At 34.7% G+C, this 19478-nt stretch overlaps 4 protein-coding genes across 5 annotated transcripts; 2 read left to right on the plus strand and 2 right to left on the minus strand.

The window, feature by feature from the left end:
• Positions 1 to 5306: 5306 nt before the first annotated feature.
• Positions 5307 to 7964, plus strand: LOC123905104. The gene is made up of 2 exons (XM_045954745.1): positions 5307 to 5311; positions 6104 to 7964. Exons 1-2 carry the CDS (start codon positions 5307 to 5309, stop codon positions 7962 to 7964), a joined length of 1866 nt encoding a protein of 621 aa, XP_045810701.1.
• A 350-nt stretch (positions 7965 to 8314) lies between these two features.
• Positions 8315 to 11664, plus strand: LOC123905192. 2 transcript variants are annotated; one of them, XM_045954817.1, is made up of 10 exons: positions 8315 to 8620; positions 8710 to 8937; positions 9347 to 9601; positions 9683 to 10353; positions 10436 to 10630; positions 10731 to 10835; positions 10937 to 11003; positions 11096 to 11191; positions 11275 to 11377; positions 11505 to 11664. In XM_045954817.1, the coding sequence occupies exons 1-9, from the start codon at positions 8345 to 8347 to the stop codon at positions 11365 to 11367; spliced, it is 1986 nt and encodes a 661-aa protein (XP_045810773.1). In that variant the 5' UTR covers positions 8315 to 8344; the 3' UTR covers positions 11368 to 11377; positions 11505 to 11664. The 2 variants fall into 2 exon arrangements, with proteins under 2 accessions (XP_045810773.1, XP_045810774.1); XM_045954818.1 differs by having other exon boundaries at positions 11496 to 11654.
• Positions 11665 to 12650: 986 nt separating this feature from the next.
• LOC123909625 (miraculin-like) lies at positions 12651 to 13399 on the minus strand. Its single transcript, XM_045960495.1, has one exon. It carries the CDS (start codon positions 13346 to 13348, stop codon positions 12758 to 12760), a length of 591 nt encoding a protein of 196 aa, XP_045816451.1. The 5' UTR covers positions 13349 to 13399; the 3' UTR covers positions 12651 to 12757.
• A 2917-nt stretch (positions 13400 to 16316) lies between these two features.
• Positions 16317 to 17105, minus strand: LOC123909463 (miraculin-like). The gene has a single exon (XM_045960302.1). The coding sequence runs from the start codon at positions 17068 to 17070 to the stop codon at positions 16453 to 16455; it is 618 nt and encodes a 205-aa protein (XP_045816258.1). The 5' UTR covers positions 17071 to 17105; the 3' UTR covers positions 16317 to 16452.
• Between the last annotated feature and the right edge of the window lie 2373 nt (positions 17106 to 19478).

Consider the following 19478-nt stretch of genomic DNA (forward strand, 5'->3'; position numbering starts at 1 on the left):
GAGTAATGCAATATCAAGTTCTTTGCCTATGTGTGCTTAATGTATGGATGTTATGATGCGCTACAAATTGTTGAAACATCTTGATGCTGATGTGGGAATTTATTTTTCCCAAGTGTGCTTGTGAGTGTTTATTTCTCTCTACTGAAGGATGAAGCTAAGTTGGTTATGATTCCGCTGCTGTGTATGCCTCTGATGGTTTATGGTAAAGTTTATTTCTTTACCCTGTGCGTTATTTTCATTTGAGGAAATCTTTTGGAAGTAACATAGAAGATGTTCTACCTTCCTTCATATTTGTGTGCTCACGTTGACTTGAAGGATTGTATGGTTTTTAAATCTCTCTGTGCTTATTAATGGGCTGAAGTTGTTTTAGCCAAAAATTGCCAAAGGGGGAGATTGTTGGATATTTGTGTGTTGGCCTCATTTTGCTAAAACAAATATACAAGCAAGATGTTGGACCAAATGTTTCAACATGTTAGGTACAAAAGATGTTGGACCAAATGTTGTAACATGTTTGGGTACGACAGTCAGATTGCCCAAATCTCGCGCATTTATTACACGTATCTGCTATATATGGAAATCCACTCTACAAACGTGTATATCAAGATTTGATCTGATCAAGACGTTATTAGTGCAGATATGTTCTTATCAAGACTTAATGAAATGATTCAACACATTGTTTATTTCCTAAAGAGGATCAACCATTTTAGGAAAGTTTTTATTAAGGTCTGATTTGCTTAGCTGGACGTGACTCAAAGACCAGCTGTGTTCTGAAGGTTATCTTGGAAGATCAGGAGCGTGCTAGCTCTGTCTATATAAAGAAGACTCAAGGCCAAGATTTTAATGAACCGAAACCATTGTTCATCAAAGATGTAGTCTTTAGGGTTTCGTGTTTTTGAGCCACTCTCTAGGAGAGTTGGTGTAAGTGAACCACTCGGGTTGTGAGATGGTCACTATGTCCTCACTCAGAAACCTTTAGGTAATGAGTTGAGTATTGTAATATCTCTGAAGCTTTTAAGCAAGGAGATAATGTTTGTATTTGATTGTAATTCTTGCTTGTGGATTCTATAACACGAGCTAAGAAGTAAGTTTATTAGTTTAAGGTTACTCCTAAGCTTTGAAGTACGGAGTTTACCATGTGTAATTCACTTGAAGCTTTTAAGCAAAAGTGAAGTGTTGTCTTGGCAAGTTGTCGCCACATCTTTCCCAACATTTTATAAACAACACAGGTTGTGTTGAGTGAGTGGAAGTGAGATGGGATCTCATGTCTAGGAGTTCCTAGGCAGAAGTTACATGAGTAGTGTCGAGGTCATAAGGCGTAAACCTAGGATTTGCTGGAGGTCTTAGTGTAAGACGTAAACCGAGGGTTTGCTGGAGGTCTTAGTGACTAGAGCTATTAGTGGATTTCCTTCCTGGATTGGTATCCCCCAGAGTAGGCAGGTTGGCTGAACTGGGTTAACAATTTCCTGTGCAGTTTATTTACTTGTTGATTTTATTATGTTTCGTAAGATGTTCCAACATTAAGTATGACATTCTCTTTAAATTGAATGTTGGAACATCTGATAAAACATTATTTCTCAGTATCCGTTTTAATGTTATATGCCTTGCCGTGTTATTTTTGTCAGACCAGATGTCTCGACATTCTATACAACATCTGGTTCTGCTATACCAGAATTTCACAGACTGAGCAGGAGATACAAAGGACAGAAAATCAACAGGTACTTATTTAATTTATTTTGGTCCCAAAACCATTTATTGGTCCTGCAATAAGCAACCCACGATTGCAAAATCGTCAATCGAAGCTGAATATCGTACTATTCTAACCACTACTCAGGAGTTACTTTGGATTCAAAACTTATTACAAGAACTTCAATCTATTGTTCTTCTTTTGAGTTTTAGTAAAATATGGGGTGAAAGGTTTCTCCCCATTCGTCATATCAGCCGAAACTTATTTAATCACTTCAATGTCCGCTTTGGCTACCTCATCTAAATCATCACCCGACACTATATATTACAACATTTTGCATTTGTGGTATAGTGCACGAGGAGACATCATTAAGCATTATGTTCTTTTGTGTCAACTCCACCGCTTCCAGAATAGTGTTATCCACCTGTTGTAGCACTTCAGGCTGCATTTTAGGAATCACACAAGATGAATTATCACTAAAATGTTGTCCAGATGCTGCGAAACTACTAGTGTTGTAACAAGAAAAAAACGTCTAACTTGGCAATAGTTCTAGACATGCCAACTTCCATCTCATTAGCATTAGCTGCATATTATTTCTTAATAACTTTGTTGGTAGTGTTGTGTAAAAGGTGTTCTCTATTGATTCACATAAGGTATTGCACCTTATATAGGCAAGTACAAAGAGGGTTCAAGTTAGGCTTGAGTATAGTACACGATTACCTAAGCTGCAAGTAACAATGGCCTAGGCTTGGCGCGCACCTGTCAGGTTGGCAAGGCCCAAATACAAGTTTATATCTAACATAGCCTCCCTTAAACTATACTCCTATTACAAATCACCTATTACATTAAACAAACTACAAATGAAATTAGAAAATACTAGTAGCATCACATATGCTCAGTTTGTCTCTTCACATCAAGCTGATATACATTCCATCCTTTGCTAGCAGATAGTGTCAGTATAGCTCTTATTGTGTCCCGTCTAGCAACTAGTGCAAATACATCTCTATAATCAACACCATGTTGTTGACTGTATCCTTTTGCTACAAGCTTGCTTTGTGCTTTTCAATTCTACCATTCTCATTGTATTTAGTTTTGAAAATCCATTTCACACCAATCTTTATGCTGCTACTTGGTAGATCAGTCAACACTCAAGTTCCATTGTTTTCAATACATTCAATCTCTTGATCCATAGCTTTTCTCCAAACTTCATATTTGGCTGCTTCTTCATAAGTGTTGGGATCATGGTTGTTAATGAAAACAACTAAATTGTGCAATTCAATGTCTTCAACCGGCTCCATGTTAGTAACAAAGTCTCTCATCCATCCAGGTGGTATTCTTGTTCTAGGTGAGATGATATGAGTGCCATCTTGGTCTCCATCAGAGCTAGTATCACTGACATGTTCAACAGTTTCTTCAACAGTTTCACTACTTTCTCCAAGCTCAATAGCTTCTCCATCATTAATAGTTTGTTGAATTTCAAATTCTGCTTCATCATTGTTATTTGGCACTTCAGTGGCTTCTAGATCACTTATTTGAACTTTTGTAGCTTTACTTTGTTTTCATTCCCATCCTTTTGATTCATAAAAGATCACATCTCTACTAACAATTATAGGCCTTTGATTCTTAACTTACATCAAGATGAATACATTTGATGCTTTTTGGATCTAATTTCTTCCTTTGAGTATCTGAAACATGTGCGCTAAGCATCCAAAGATTTTGAAGTAGTGAACAAATGGTTTCATTTTTCTCCAACAATCTTCTGGTGTTACTTCTTTTACTAACATAGTTGGATTCTATTCAACACATATGTAGCCCAAATGACTGCTTATGGCCAAAACCTCTTAGGCACATCCTTTCCTGCCATCATGCTTTTGATCATATTCAAAATAGTTCTATTCTTTCTCTCTAAAACTCCATTTTGCTGTGGAGTATAAGCTGCAGTAAGTTGTCTTTTGATTCCATGTTGACTGCAAAAATCATTAATTGCAGTTGATGTGAATTCATCACCTCTATCAGTTCTTAGACATTCAATTTGACAGTTTGACTCCTTCTCTACAATTGCTTTGATTTTTTTGAATGTGGACAGTGCACTAGACTTTTCTATGAGAGGATAGGTCCATGTCTTTCTACTAAAATCATCAGTAAAGGTTATGAAATACATGCTTCCTCCATTTGATGTAGGTTCGATAAGTCCAAAAATATTTGAGTAAATGAGTTGGAGTCTTTCTGTAGCTCTCCAATTTATAGTTTAGGTATAGAGTCTCTATGTTGATTGCCGACAATGCAGTTTTCATAGATTTCTATTGTTTCTTGCAGAATAGGGAACCCTTTAACTATTGATTTCTTTGCTAGAATACTCAAACCTTTAATGTTCAGGTGACCATATCTACAGTGCCACACTTGAGTTTGATTAGAATTTGTAGCTTGAAGACACATTGGAGTGATTACTAAGGCATGAATTATATACGTTCTGTTAGTTGACATTTTTGTGGACATAAGCAGGCCTTTGCTTTCATGATACACCTTGCAATTGTTCTTTGAAAACACAATTGTTAAATTCTTTTGTTGTAACTGTCCAATACTCAACAAATTGTTCTTTAGCCCAGGAAGATAATACACACCAGTTATCACTTGCACTATACCTTCAATATGCATTTTCCCATGACTGACATCTCTGAATTCAATATCAACATCAAATAGTCATTCCTTCTTTCCTACCATATGGTTGCTGCATCCAGAATCAACGAACCAAATGTCATGTTTTAATTCACTGTTGATTGGTTCTTTCAACTTTTCTTGCGCCACAAGCAAGACTTCATCATATTCATCAAACTCAGCATAATTTGCCTCTTCCCAGGTTGGACATTCACTTTGATAATGCCCAAGTTTGTGACATCTATAACACTCAACAAGATCTTTATTTTGTTGTCTACCTCTGCCTTTACCACCCCTTGAATTATTCTTGCCTCTCTGTCTTCCTCCACCTCTTCCATAAGATACTTTCAAAGCTTGTTCTTCATCCTTGATTTGCACAAGTTTCATTCTTTTCTCATGAACTAATAGACTACTTTTGCAATACATCAATTGTAAGAGTAGTTACATCATTAGACTCTTCTATCGAACATTCACTCATGGATCTCAAAACCTTCTCTACATCTTTTGTTTGATCCATAGTTTCACCATGTGCTGTCATCTTGTTGGCAATAGTTAAAGTTCTTGAAAAGTAATCAGTTACAGATTCATTGTCTTTCATCCGCAACATTTCAAATTCTTTGCTCAATGCTTGAAGCTGAGCCCTTTTAACCTTTGTTGAGCCTTGCTACTTCTTTCTCATAGATTCCCAAATGTCACGAGCAGTGTTACGTTCAAGAATTGTTTCCAAGATTGAACGTTCAATAGATTGAAAAAGAAAGTTCTTGGCCTTCAAATCTCTGAGCTTGCTTTCATCTGCAAGTTTTGTCTGTTCTGATGTTGCATTCGCAGGAGAAACGATGATGCCATCTTCAATTTGACTCCAATATTCTTTTGATCGAAGCAAATTTTCCATAAGCATATAGACCAATGATCATAATGTCCATCGAATTTGGGAATTGAAGGTTGCATATAGTTGGAAGATTCGGCCATGAGGTTAGGGATGAAGATCGAAAGGATGAATCAAGAAGGAAGATGAAGATTGGGAAGAAAACAGTTGTAACATAAAACAACAAGAGCGCGCGGCGGCGCGTGCGTTCCAACCGCGTTTGATGTATGCAGGACCCTTGAGGGCTACTGTTGTGTAATAGGTGTTCTTTATTGATTCACATAAGGTATTGCACCTTATATAGCCAGGTACAAAGAAGGTTCAAGTTAGGCTTGAGTATAGTACATGACTACCTAAGCTGCAAGTAACTATGGCCTAGACTTGGCGCACGCCTGTGAGCAAGTTTATATCTAACATGCAGCATATAATTTCTTGCCCTTATCCTCCCTAATGTTTACTTTATGTGGGTGCAACCACTTACAAACCGCAATATTATGATCAATTACTTTGCAATGAGAACAAAATTTAGGTAACTTTTCTTAAATAATTCCTAAGTTGAACGTGTATCCTTCACGCTCCACCATAATTTCATCAAATATACGTTGGAAAAGATCCATGACTATTAAAATACGAGCATAATGCCCAAATGCTCTATTTTTTGTGGATTCACCAAGAGAAAAATGTGTATCAGTTGCACTTGCAATATCAAAAAGTGTGCACTGACACCAGTATCATTGAGCCAATTCTATGAGACGAATCCATATTTATGCATGATAAAACGAATTAAACGAATAAAATAATAGAATAAAACGAATAAAAAAAAGAAAAGTGTGCAATAAAAAAAAATCTCTTTATCTTGGCCACCGAAAATTTCTAAATCGTTATCATCCATATCGTAGATTGCGAAAAGCTTTTGACGGAGACCAAGAGAATGGTGTTGCTCCAACGCCCTTAACTGGAGAGGAAGTTTATGAACGACAACGAGACATTAATGTTGTCTTCGGAAAGTGCCAAAAGCCAAAAGGGAGAGTGCCAAAAGCGAAAGTGCCAAAAGCCGAAAGTGAAAGTGTCAAAAGGAAAAAGCAGCCTGTTGTGAAAAGTATATGGAAAAAGAGGTCAGTGTTCTTTGATCTTCCATATTGGTCTAGTCTTGATGTAAGACATTGTATTGATGTGATGCACGTGGAGAAAAATGTATGTGATAGTGTAATTGGAACACTTCTCGACATTAAAGGCAAGACAAAAGATGGTGCACATGCTCGTCTTGATATGGATTTGATGGGTATACGACAAGAGTTATTACCACAAAAAATCAATGACAAGACATATTTGCCTCCCGCGTGTCACACTTTGTCTAAAGACGAGAAAACAAGTTTTTGCAAGTGTTTACAAAGTATCAAAGTGCCACATGGTTACTCGTCAAATGTCAAGAGCCTTGTATCAATGAAAGATCTCAAATTAATCGGCTTAAAATCTCATGATTGTCATGTCTTGATGCAACAACTACTACCTGTGGCTATTCGTGGGATATTGCCCGATAATGTTAGGAAAGCTATATGCAGGTTGTGCTTATTCTTCAATGCAATATGTTGTAAAGCAATTGATCCATTGAAGTTAGACGAGTTGGAAAACGAAGCTGCAGTTATCTTGTGTCAATTGGAGATGTATTTTCCTCCTTCATTTTTTGACATTATGGTTCATTTGATTGTTCATCTAGTAAGGGAGATTAGATTGTGTGGCCCAATTTATTTACGGTGGATGTATCCAATAGAGCGATACATGAAGATCCTAAAAGGGTATACAAAAAACCCACACCGTCCGGAAGCTTCGATTGTTGAGAGGTACATTGCAGAAGAAGCTATTGAGTTTTGTTCAAACTATTTGTCAGAAGTGGATGCTATAGGGGTTCCCAAGTCTCGTCATGATGGAAGATGTGACGGTGTGGGCACGCAAGGTTTAAATGTCAAGAGCATGCATATTGATATAATTCTTCAAGCGCATTTGTATATATTGAATAACACTGATGAAGTTCAACCTTACTTGTCTGCTCACAAAAGCATCATAAAGAAAATGCACGATAAGATGAATGAAAAATGGGTGTTAAGAGAGCATAATAAGAAATTCTCAGAGTGGTTTAAAGAAAAGGTCTGCCAAGATGATAGTGTTTCCGATACAATAAAGTGGTTGTCCTATGAGCCTAAATGTAACATATTGACTTGGAGTGCATATGATATTAACAAAACTTCCTTTTATACAAAATCAAAGGATGACCGCAGTACCATGCAAAATAGTGGGGTTATGATTGTGGCAGAGTCCATGCACTTCTCTAGTTCCAAAGATAAAAATCCGGTTATGGCATCTACACCCTACTTTGGGGTGATTGAAGAGATCTGGGAGGTTGATTACGTTGTGTTTAAAGTGCCTTTATTTAAATGTAAATGGATTGATATCAACAATGGTGTGAGAATTGATGAATTAGGATTTACAATAGTTGATCTTTGCAAGTTAGCTTATAAAGACGAACCTTTCATCATGGCATCCCAAGCAAAACAGGTGTTTTATGTCAAAGATCCTTCTAATGAACGGTGGTCGGTGGTTCTACAAGGAAAAAATGTGCATGGTAGTTATGAAAATCAAGAGCTTGATATTTCCGAAATTCCTCCTTTCTCATCAGATGTGCCTACCTTCATTGAAGAAAACGAAGAGGATGATGTGCATGCAGCTATTCGTTTAGATCATGACGAAGGAATATGGGATTAGAGAAGAAAAAGCTGCAGATGCTAGCATATCATTGCTTTTCTCCTTTTATTTTGATTATGTTTTGATGTGCTGTTTATGTAATGCATCTGTAATGTTTTGAATATGTACTGTTAGTTTTTAGCTTTTATGTTTTGAAAAAAAACTTCTGCTACTGCTGTATTGTTTAAATACTTGAACCTTAAGAAATCTGTTTTGAGATTCTGGGCAATATAACTTATGTTTAATTATGAGCTTGTGCTTATTTTTTTTTCTGCATAATTTGATATTTAAAATGGTTAGAACCATTTTCTGCATAATTTTTTTTTCTGCATAATTTTTTCTGCATAATCTGATTCAACCGACAATATAACTTTTTTGTGTTTTGTGTAAACAGATACGATATGGCTGATTCAACCGACAACTCTGCTGAAACTAGTCAACGTAATAAAAAAAGTGTTAGAGGTCCCACTATGTTGAAAGCAATTGAAAACGTTCGTAAAACGGGTATAAAGATCCCTCTCCAGTTTGATCTAGAAACTGGAGAGTGTTATGGTAACAATGCCTCCCATTTTAAGAGTTACGTAGCACTTCTTACTCGAGAAAGATGCAGTATTGCGAAAGAGTTGTGGAAACATATACCTGAAGGAGTAAAAAATGCTATGTGGACAGATATTAAGGTATTTGAAATTCAACATTTTGTTATATTTTATTATCATATCAAATACATCTTATGCTAACACCAAATTTTTTAATGTAAATATTTTAGGCTATTTTTGTTATACCCGAGTTTGATGATGCAAAAAGGAATGATCATTTTAAGAAAATATGGTTTCACTATGCGGCGGAGCGGTGGAAAGATTTTAAATCACGGTTGACTAGAACTTATATCACAGACCCCAAACAAGATGACGTTCCTCCATACGTCAAGTATCCTTACATCAAAAAAGATATATGGGAAGAGTTTGTGAAGTATCGACAGACCTCTGATTTTAAGGTTAGTGTAATTTCAAAATCATTAAACTGTGTTGACTGCTGCTACTGCTGCTACTGTGTTAAATATTGTGTTTTGTGATTTGTGATTTTGTGATTTTTATGTCTTGACTGCTGCTACTGCGCTAAAACCGCGCTAAAACTGCGCTAAAACCGCGCGAAAACTGCTGTTTCTGTCTTTAACATTGCCTAAAACTGTGATTCTGCTGAAACTGCGTTAAAACATTGCCTAAACTGCTGAAACTGTGACTGAAACTGTCTTTAACATTGTTGGTAGTCTGCTGAAACTTGACTGAAACTGAAACTTGACTGAAACTTGACTGAAACTGTCTTTAACATTGCCTAAGTCTGCTGAAACTGCTGAAACTGCTGAATGTGATTTTTACATTACTAATTATTTGAGTTTATAATAGGAAAAAAGTCAAAAGGGTAGGGAGAATCATGCAAAGAATGTTTACCCACATGTATTATCCCGTGGAGGGTATAAGAGGCTCGAGGAGCAGATGATCAATGAAAAGAGATTGTCCTTATCGAAAGATAGTTCTGGCTTAACTGATGATGATCGTCATCCATCTCCACCGGAACGCTATGAGACATGGACGAGAGCACGACAAAAGAAAGGGGGAGAATTCACATCCGAGCCTGTAAAAAAAGTTGCTGAGAAAATTGTAAGTAACATTATAATCATGCTTTTGCTTCAAGTAACACAATTATTTACTATATTGTGACTTTGTTTGTGCATGTTGTAGGAGAAAATTGTTGAAGACTCAAAAAAGGGTGACTTTGTTCCAACGGGACGTCACGATGTCCTAACAGAAGCCATTGGAACACCTGAGCATGGTGGTAGTGTTCGTGGTGTTGGAAAAAAACATAACATTACCACTTACTGGGGAAGATCAAAGGTTTCACGTCAAAGTCAAGGTATAGATGTCAAAGAGCAACTAGCAGCATTTAAAGCAGATTTGGAAGCTAAGTTTGAGGAAAAGTTGGCGCAAGAGCGTAAGATGATGCAAGATTCTCTTATGGAGACACTAAAGTCCATGGGTTTATCCCAAACCTCTGATACAAATAATAGAGTCATGGTACCTGAAGCGCAAACTGAACAACTTGTTGTCACCGGAAGCGCAAAAGGGAGTTGTTCTCCTGCACCGGTCAAGATGCAAAATGAACTCAAGGAGGTTGTTGTCACTGAAAGCGCAAAAGGAAGTTGTTCTCCTGCACCGGTAGCAGAGGCTCAAGATAACATGGACGATGTTCAGAAATTGTTAATCATGGTTCTGAAAAGGGGTGAGGATCATTTGGATGTAGAATTAATTCATTGTTCAATGTGTACTAATTTTCTCATGTCTTGCAAGTGTATAAGAGAGTTGTTGGTGGGTTCTATTTGGCTCGACATGAGTACTCTAAGTGTTTGGTGCTCGTAAGTGTACTTTCTTATTTACTACTATCTCAATATCTGTTAATATGTTATATATCTCTCCTAACTTTAAAATTATATTCAGGTACATTCATCGTTTATGCATTGAAAACAACACCACAAATGTATATGGAATTTTGGAACCAACTTTTCTGAACATTGTTGGTGATGCTGGGAAAAAAAGTGATCAGAGAATATCTCAAAGTAAATGCAAGAAATACATCCAGCATAAGTTACAAAATGAAAAGAAAGAGTGTCAATTATTACCATTTAACCATGGGTAAGTTTGTATGAATTTGTGTATTTTTTTAATACTTATTTATTTTTTATAACTCATAGTTATTAACAATATAATACTGTTCTTCCACGCACGCGTACAGAGGACATTGGCAGTTGATAATACTTTGTCCAAAGATAAATACCGTGGTTGTTATTTGTTCACTACATTGGAAACTTAATCCAATAATGGAGAAAATTGTTTCAAGGTAATTAAGTTTATACTTTAGGGGTTTTGGTTATATACTATAAACATAAATTATTACAAATTTTATATGATTTTATGCGGCTTTTTTTTCTTATGAATTAGTGTTTTTACGGTTGATCAAATGGCGAATGGCAATAGAAAGAACAATACCGTATGGCTTTATCCACAAGTAAGTGTGGTATTCTAACTTTATATATATTTACTTTTTTGATAAGTAAGTGTGGTATTTTTTGATCAAATGTTACTATATATAATTTGTAGGCGAGGAAACAATATAATTCAAATGACTGTGGATACTATGTAATGAAAAATATGTTGGACATTGTCACTGCTAAGATAACTGATTCTTGGATGGAGGTAATAATTTTTATTTTTTATACATCAATAATTTTTTATAACCGAGTCAAGAATAGTTTTATATTATTATTTACTTATTGTAGGTATTTAATGACCCAAAAGAGTTAACAGCTGAGGAGATGTATGAATTGCGATTACGTTGGTCAACATATTTTTTGGAGTTATTGGAGGGTTAAGATTTATCTGGTGAGTTATAGAATAGTTAATTATTTGAACTTTGTTTTTGCAAATTGGTCTATTCAATACATTGCAGCAATTTTAGTTTACACTTGTTTATTTGAACTTTGTTTCTGTCAAATTTGAGATTCTGCAGGGTGATGAATTGGTTATTAGCTTTAGTTTGAGTCTTGGAAGCAGATCAGGTGATGGAATTGGTATTTTGGCTCGGATGTGCATCTCACTGTTTTGGACTGTTTATTTTGGACTATTTTAGGATGGTTTTATATGAAGGAATTGGTATTAGAATTGGTATTTTTGTGATGGAATTGGCATACATACCACTACCGGTATTTACAAATACCGGTAGTGGAATCCCAGATTCTAAAAAAAAAAAAATGAAAACCATACATACCACTACCGGTATTTGTAAATACCGGTAGTGGAATCCCAGACTCTTAAAAAAAAAAAATGAAAACCATACATACCACTACCGGTATTTGTAAATACCGGTAGTGGAATCCCAGACTCTAAAAAAAAAAAATGAAAACTATACATACCACTACCGGTATTTACAAATACCGGTAGTGGAATCCCAGACTCTAAAAAAAAAAAAATGAAAACCATACATACCACTACGGATATTGAAAATACCCGTAGTGGAATCTCATACATACCACTACCGGTATTTGTAAAAACCGTCGTGGAATCCTCATAAATTTAATTAATAATACAGTAGAAACCTGACATACCACGACGGGTATAAAAAGACCCGTCGTGGAAAGTATTGACTTACAACGACGAGTGTGTTTACTACCGGCCGCGGCCAGTAGTGGAATCCCTATTTGGCCGGTAGTGGAATCCCCTTTCTGCACTAGTGTTAATTGCATTTTTGATCCCTTATCTTTTAAAAGTTTCAAGTTGGTCCCTTATCTTTTCTGCAGGTTTCATGTTAGTCTCTCCCGTCAAATTTTTCACAATTACCGTTAAATTTGGACACGTGACAAACGAAAACCACACTTGGAAAGATGACACGTGTCCAAATTTAACGGTAATAGTGAAAAATTTGACGGGAGGGACCAACTTGAAACCTGTAGAAAAGATATAAGGGACCAACTTGAAACTTTTAAAAGATAAGAGACTAACTTGAAACCTAAAATAAAGATAAGAGACTAAAGGTGTAATTAACCTTTAATTTAAAGACAAAACTTACATACAGTACCATAGGTACTGTTCATACTGTTTTCCAATCAGAGGTGGACACGTGTATGTTTTTATCTTTAGACTTCAACATCGTTAATTATTAGATCGACCATCTTTTTATTCATATCCTTATATCTTAAATAAAGCTCAATGATCCTTATAACAGATACAATTATAATTTGTTGTCATCGGAAAATCTTAATTTGATCAAGCCTCTTGGAACTTAACTTTGAAGGGAACATTAGTGAGAGCCAAACGCATTTCCATATTCTTATACCTATAATACCCAACATCTTTGCATACATGCTTGCAAGAAGGACACACATTAGGACAATAGACCAACTTATAAGCATCGTCGTACTTCTCAATCTTGAACCAACTGTGAATTGAATTCGATCCCGGATGGCCTAATATACCACCGGTGGTCAGAAATGTTTCTTCCTTCGAAAAAGGATCAATCTTCCAAACTACGGAACAGTTGGGACACCTATTATCACCATTAGCTAGCATTATATTGAGATCAGTGGAGACACGAATAACACCTTTAACGGGTGCAATCCTTAGTGGTAAGCCTTGACTATGTTTCACAATTACTACATGAAAAGGGCAAGTTTCATCGGTATTTACAACGTCAATGTATCCACCATTGGCGGGGATGATGTAGTAATCGGCATCAAGTCGAAGCTTCTTCCCCGATATGTCGAGGACTTGTTCAAGTGAAGGTTTAGCCGATCCAAGTAGTGGTTGTGAGGACAAGGTAAGGAGAAGGAGAAGTACTAGCATTGTTGTACTCTTCATTGTTTTTTTTTTTTGTTTGTATGTATTATGTTTCAACTTTCAAGTACTTTGTGTTTGTTTTGATTATGAATGGAGTTGATAGGAGATATCATCAATTATATTTATACTACTACTACAATTCTTATCTATGGATTCATAAATATTCAAGCTAGATCTGTGGTCAATGATTTAGAGTACGATACAATTGGCTAATATGTTTTTTTTACAATACGATCGATTGGTATAATTTGTTTTAAGTATTTCCTTCAAAATCTATATGCTTGTTCTGTTTTAAAATCTATGGTTGCTAAGTCTCAATGTCTTTTAAAATATTAATAAAAATATTACTATAGTATATGGTTTTTTTTGGGTGTAAATAGTACATGGGTCTTTAACAAATCAAGCCTTAAACTAAGACATGACGTGTAGGAAACAGAGTGCATCTTTCCTAACAAATCGATCCTCAATAATTTATATTTTACTATACTTTTTCTTTGAGTAGTTTACTAGATATTTTTTTTATTATAAGTAGACAATTAGGACTCCATATATTTTGTCCACATAAATACAGCTAAGTTGGTGTTCTATGCCACTCTATGAGTTTGATTTTACAAATCTAACTAATAGAATGTGACACCATGTACCACACCATTTCAATTCATTCAAACTTATTCCAACCATCTAAAAATAGTCATACTATTGTATAAAAAGATAAAACTATAAAACTACACATTCCCAATCGAATTTAAGAATAAGACGCACATTTTTAAGAGTTTCATATTAGTTGAAAGATAATTTAAAAGTATATTTATAAAATAGGAGGACAGGGTCGTTCTAAGAGTCAAGCAAATCAAGTATGTGCTTTAGGCCTGAATTTTTGGGGTCAAAAAAGTAAATAAAAAATTTAATTTAGTTATTAATATATAATATGATAAGATATATATTAACATATAAAATTCAATTTAGTTATAATTTTTCAATATGATAAAATATTTAGATATATATTTTTAGCTCAATTGGTTAGAAACGAGATCTCATCAAATCATCCATAACGAAAGTTCAATTCTCAACATTTTCATAATTTAATATTTTTAATTTATTTTTTATTAGCTTGTGTTTTTTTAAGGCCTCACAATTTATTTTTTTTTGCTTTTTGCTTTAGGCCTCTATGCTTTTTTTTTTAACAAACGAAAATGGATCATATATATAAACTGGGGTGGATCTAGCCTATGTGAGGGTGTGCAGCTGCACACCCTGAACTTCTAAAAATTACACATATAATTTTATATTTTTGCAATTTGCACCCCTTGAAATTTTGATTATGCACCCTGACCAAGAGATTAAGAGAAGAAAAGAAATTCATTTGGCCATTTGCAGTCAGTAGTCACAGATATGTAAGCAAAATAGAAAAAGAAAAAACAAAGAAGAAGAACAAAGTGCAATGGTGGTAAGTGGTAACAGTTTATGCTGATGAAAGAATGATAAAGTGAGCGGCGCTACCAACAACTTCTACTATAAAGTTGTATTATTTAGGATTCCCTATTCATTTGTCATGGGCTTTTTCATATATGGCCTCATTTTAATTAACGTGGCCCTCTAGTTAAAGGGTTAATTATTACTAGTATATTATATATATATAGTCAAAGTATTAGACGATTTTCAATCTCAATGAAAAGAAAATGAATTATAAGGCTTTTAACTTAGTTATAATTTATAAACATTTTTTTTTACAAGGTTATAAACAATGTCACATAAATATATATGATCAGTTTGAATTGACTTATTTTTTAAATTTATGCAAACTAACTTATACAAACAGTGGCGGAACTAGAAAAAATATCGTGGGTGGGCCGAAAAATAGTCAATCTATTTTCAAATTAAATTTTTTGCTCTTCTATTTTCACATGTTACTATTTTGGTACCAACAAACTATATTTTTACTCTAAAAATTGTGATTTTTGGCTATAAAGGTGATTTATTGTCTCCAACATTGAATCTAAAGATGAAATATCAAATTTGAGACCAAAATTCACAATTTTTTCCCATTAAAATTCGCTAATTTTACAGCAAAAAAGTAATAAAAAAATATTTAGATAGGACTAAAATTGCAACAAATGTGAAAATATGGGACTTTAAAAATTTAATATTAATTAAACATAATTTTTTATGTCATTTCATATTTATATACGCTAGTTCAACTGCTAATTTTATCTATTATTATAAATTCAATTAATTATGAACTAACATTTACACTAATACTTGAACTAATATGTGTACCGAATTACTTATAGTCATCAATAATATACTCTAAATTAATATTTATATTAATATTTGTACATATATATACCGGGTGACTTAAAATCATTAATAATATATTTAAATTAATACCCTACATATAAAAAAAATTATTTTTTGGGGGTGGGGGTGGGCCGCGGCCCACCTCAGCCCACCCCTAGGTCCGCTGCTGTATACAAATAAATAGATTTTTATGTATTAGATCAGCTTGTCATCGTTATTAACAATAATTTTCTCTTGCTCAATTTCTATTTTATTTTTCAAAAAAATTGTTTTTTCAACGATTTGAAATGTAAATTGCGTAATAGTAATGTGCTTGTAATTTATATGAATATGAATATATATATATATATATATATATATATATATATATATATATATATATATATATATATACGAAAAATAATTATGTTTGTTAATTGTATATAATAATTATTATTAATAAATTTTCAAAAATATAATAAAAATTTATTAAGTTAAATTGTTTGCACCCCCTGGTTCAAGATCCTGGATCCGCCACTAACAACCGCAATGACCATTATCGCATCAACCACAACAGTTACCACATCCGTGTAGGGAACCACAATTTAAAGCATTTGTTGATTTTAACATGTGTGTAGATCACATTGCAATCTATATATATATGTAATTTAAAAAGTTACTATCAGATGATAGACATTAATAGATTATGATATACTTTAATAGATTTTATTTATTTCATTTGTAACAAGGAAACCATACATACTTTGAGGATCCCAATAAACATTATTTAAAAGGAAATACATATATTTATATATTTTTATGCATACAATTAAGAGAAGCTTTATAGATCAAGCTTGTTGAAATTTAACTTTGAGGGGAACATCACTTAGAGCCAAACGTTTATTTCCCTTTTCATCCACAAACACGCCAACATCCTTACACAAATGCTTGAAAGATTGCACCACGCTAGGACAAAACACCAATTTATAAGCATCGCCATATTTCTCAATCTTGAACCAATTATTTATAGTTTCCCGACCTGGATTTCCTACAACACCGCCAGTAGTCACAAACCATTGTCGCTTAGAAAAATCAAAACGATCAAGCTTCCACACAGTGGAACGATCTGGAATAGAACGACGAGATGAGAACTTGATGTTTAAATCAGTGGAGACACGAATAACACCTTTTTTTGGGTTAACAGGTGTAAAAGAAAGTGGCAAGCCTTGATATCTATTAACGACAACAACATCAAGAGGATATCTTTGTCCAATGCTTGCAAGGCCAAGACTTGCACCACCTCTCAAAATAGGTATAACCGGAAGAATATAGTAATTAGTATCAGCTCGGAGTTTCTTGCCTAATGTGTCAACCACTTGTTCATTTGAAGCAGCGGCTGCTCCAAGAAGTGGTTGTGTGCTTAAGAAGGCAAAAAAAATGACAAATATTAGCAATGTGATTTTCATTGTTTTGGTATGCTTTCATTATTTGAAAGTTTGGTTTAATTTATGATCGATGGATGGAGCTTATGGTACTTGAAGAGTGTCAATTTATAGAGGCTATAGTACAATATTTTACTATGGGTAGTAGTCTACTAATTAATGCCAAGGTTATGACCAATACAATTGGCCTATATATGAGTCAATATTTTTTTCTATGGATGGATGCCTTGTTTACTTTGATAATGGCGGTGAATTCATCAAACTCAAATCAGAGTGTTCTCGAATTTAAAATGAACAGGATATTAATTTGTGTTACACTTATTTATTTATGATTTAAAATTAAATTATGAAAATCATGTTAAAGATTGACTGAATCAGGTACCTCATTGTAGTCACCATCGTAGATTGGTATAGGAACTCAGGCTTGAAGTCTCATCCCATTACTCTTAATTTTTTTCAGATAAGCAGTGTTCACGTGGTAAGGAAGCAAGGGAGTAACCGAGTTAGAGGCTGAGGATTGCTACTTCTCGTTATTATTATGTTGTGTCTTATTATGTTCTGTATAAGACTATGTTGTATTCGTATTTTACCTGTTTGTCTAATGGACATGAATTTGTAATTTAAACAATTATGTTGTGATTTTAATGTATATAGTACCGTAAAAAAATGTACGACCCAATTATATTCTAGACAATTTAAATTTTTTTTTAAGCAATATAGACAATTTAATGTGAGGCATTATATCTCTCAATACCCTCACACTATCAACAACTATAAGAACAAAACCCTGCCATATATAATTATGCTACTTTGAGTTTCTGAAAAAGACACATACCTTATTCCTGTAACTGATTGTCCTGAGTCTTAGATTTAAGAAGTTCCACATTCCTTCCCAATAAAATTATCACAAGTGTAAGGTGAGTTAAGTCTTTTATTGCTTAGACAAGTGGAGGTTGAACACTTTATAAGTGAGAGGACCCATAAAACTAACGTTTTGAGGTTTTGGATAAAAGTGTGCAGTGGTGTCCTACTCACTTGTATAATTGTTCTTAAGTCCAATATGGATGATCCCTTGGCTGCCCACTCGTGTCCCAACAATGGTATCAGAGTCGATGGTTCGATGAAGGGTTTGACCGGTTCCTTGTATCAAAAGTCCTCCTGACAAAGGTGGTCAAGTGGTATGTCACGTTAAGTGTAGCGGCAACGGCGGTGCAAGTGTATCGACAAAAAAAGCTTCCACTTGAAGGAGAACATAAAGAATTGAATGACTCACACTTGAGGGGGAGAATGTTGTGGCAAGTGTGTGGTGTTTTAAGTCTCACATTGCTTAGAAAAATGGAGGTTGAACACCTTATAAGTGAGAAGGCACATAAACCTCATGCCTTAAGGATTTGGGTAAAAGTATGGTGTTCAACACACATATATAGTTGTTCTTAAGCCCAATGTGGATGATCCTCTGGCTGCCCACTCATGATCCAACAATGGTATCAGAGCCAATTGTTCGATGAAGGGTTCGACTAGCTCCTATTATCAAAAGTCCTCCCGACAAAGGTGGTCAGACGGCGTGTCCCATTGAGTGCAGCGACAATGGCGGTGCAAGTGTACACATGGAAAAAGCTTCCGCGTGAAGGGGACAAATAATTACTCACACTTGAGAGGAAGAATGTTATGGAGGTTGATCACTTTATAGGTGAGAGAACCCATAAACTTAACGCCTTAAGATTTTGGGTTAAGATGTGGTGTCCAACTCACTTGTATTGTTATGAGCCCAATAAGAATAATCTCCTGGCTGCCCCCTCGTGACCCAACAGACTTGACCTTTGGACCTTTACTCCTTAATTTTTTTCACCCTTATCTCAAACCTAGGCCCGGCCCAAAAGCACCTGCAACAATGGTTGTGGCAGCGGGCCTCTCAAAATTAAAAGCCTCAAAAAAATTTATGTGTAGTAGCATTAGTAAAATTGGGGGTGTAATACTTAATACTCCTATGGGGTAGGAGTATATTTCTGTAAAATATAAAGGCACAATTACCAGGCCTAATCTATCAAAAAAAAAAGGAAAGAAACACCTTTTTTTTTACAATAAAAAAACACCGCTAAAAAATAAAACAAGTGAATTAAAAAAAATAGTAGGAAACAAGTGAATTATAAAAAATAATAGGAATTGTTTGTATACAGTGTAACCAAAAAAAAAAAATTGTTTGTATACAGACACTACCACCGTACACAACCACCACCATCGGTCCACTCCACCAAGAAGAACGATGGCCAGCCACCCTGCCAATCACCACTGTCGCCCTACCCACTCCTCTTATTCGGCTATTCTCAGCAATAACTCAATCAACATTGAAGCTAAAATAAAGGTAAAAATTGATCTTTAACAATTTAGGGTTTCTAAAATTTGAAATTAAAAGCTGCTAGAATGTATTTTAA

This window comes from Trifolium pratense, linkage group LG2 (assembly GCF_020283565.1).
Source record: "Trifolium pratense cultivar HEN17-A07 linkage group LG2, ARS_RC_1.1, whole genome shotgun sequence".
NCBI classification, from domain to species: domain Eukaryota; kingdom Viridiplantae; phylum Streptophyta; class Magnoliopsida; order Fabales; family Fabaceae; genus Trifolium; species Trifolium pratense.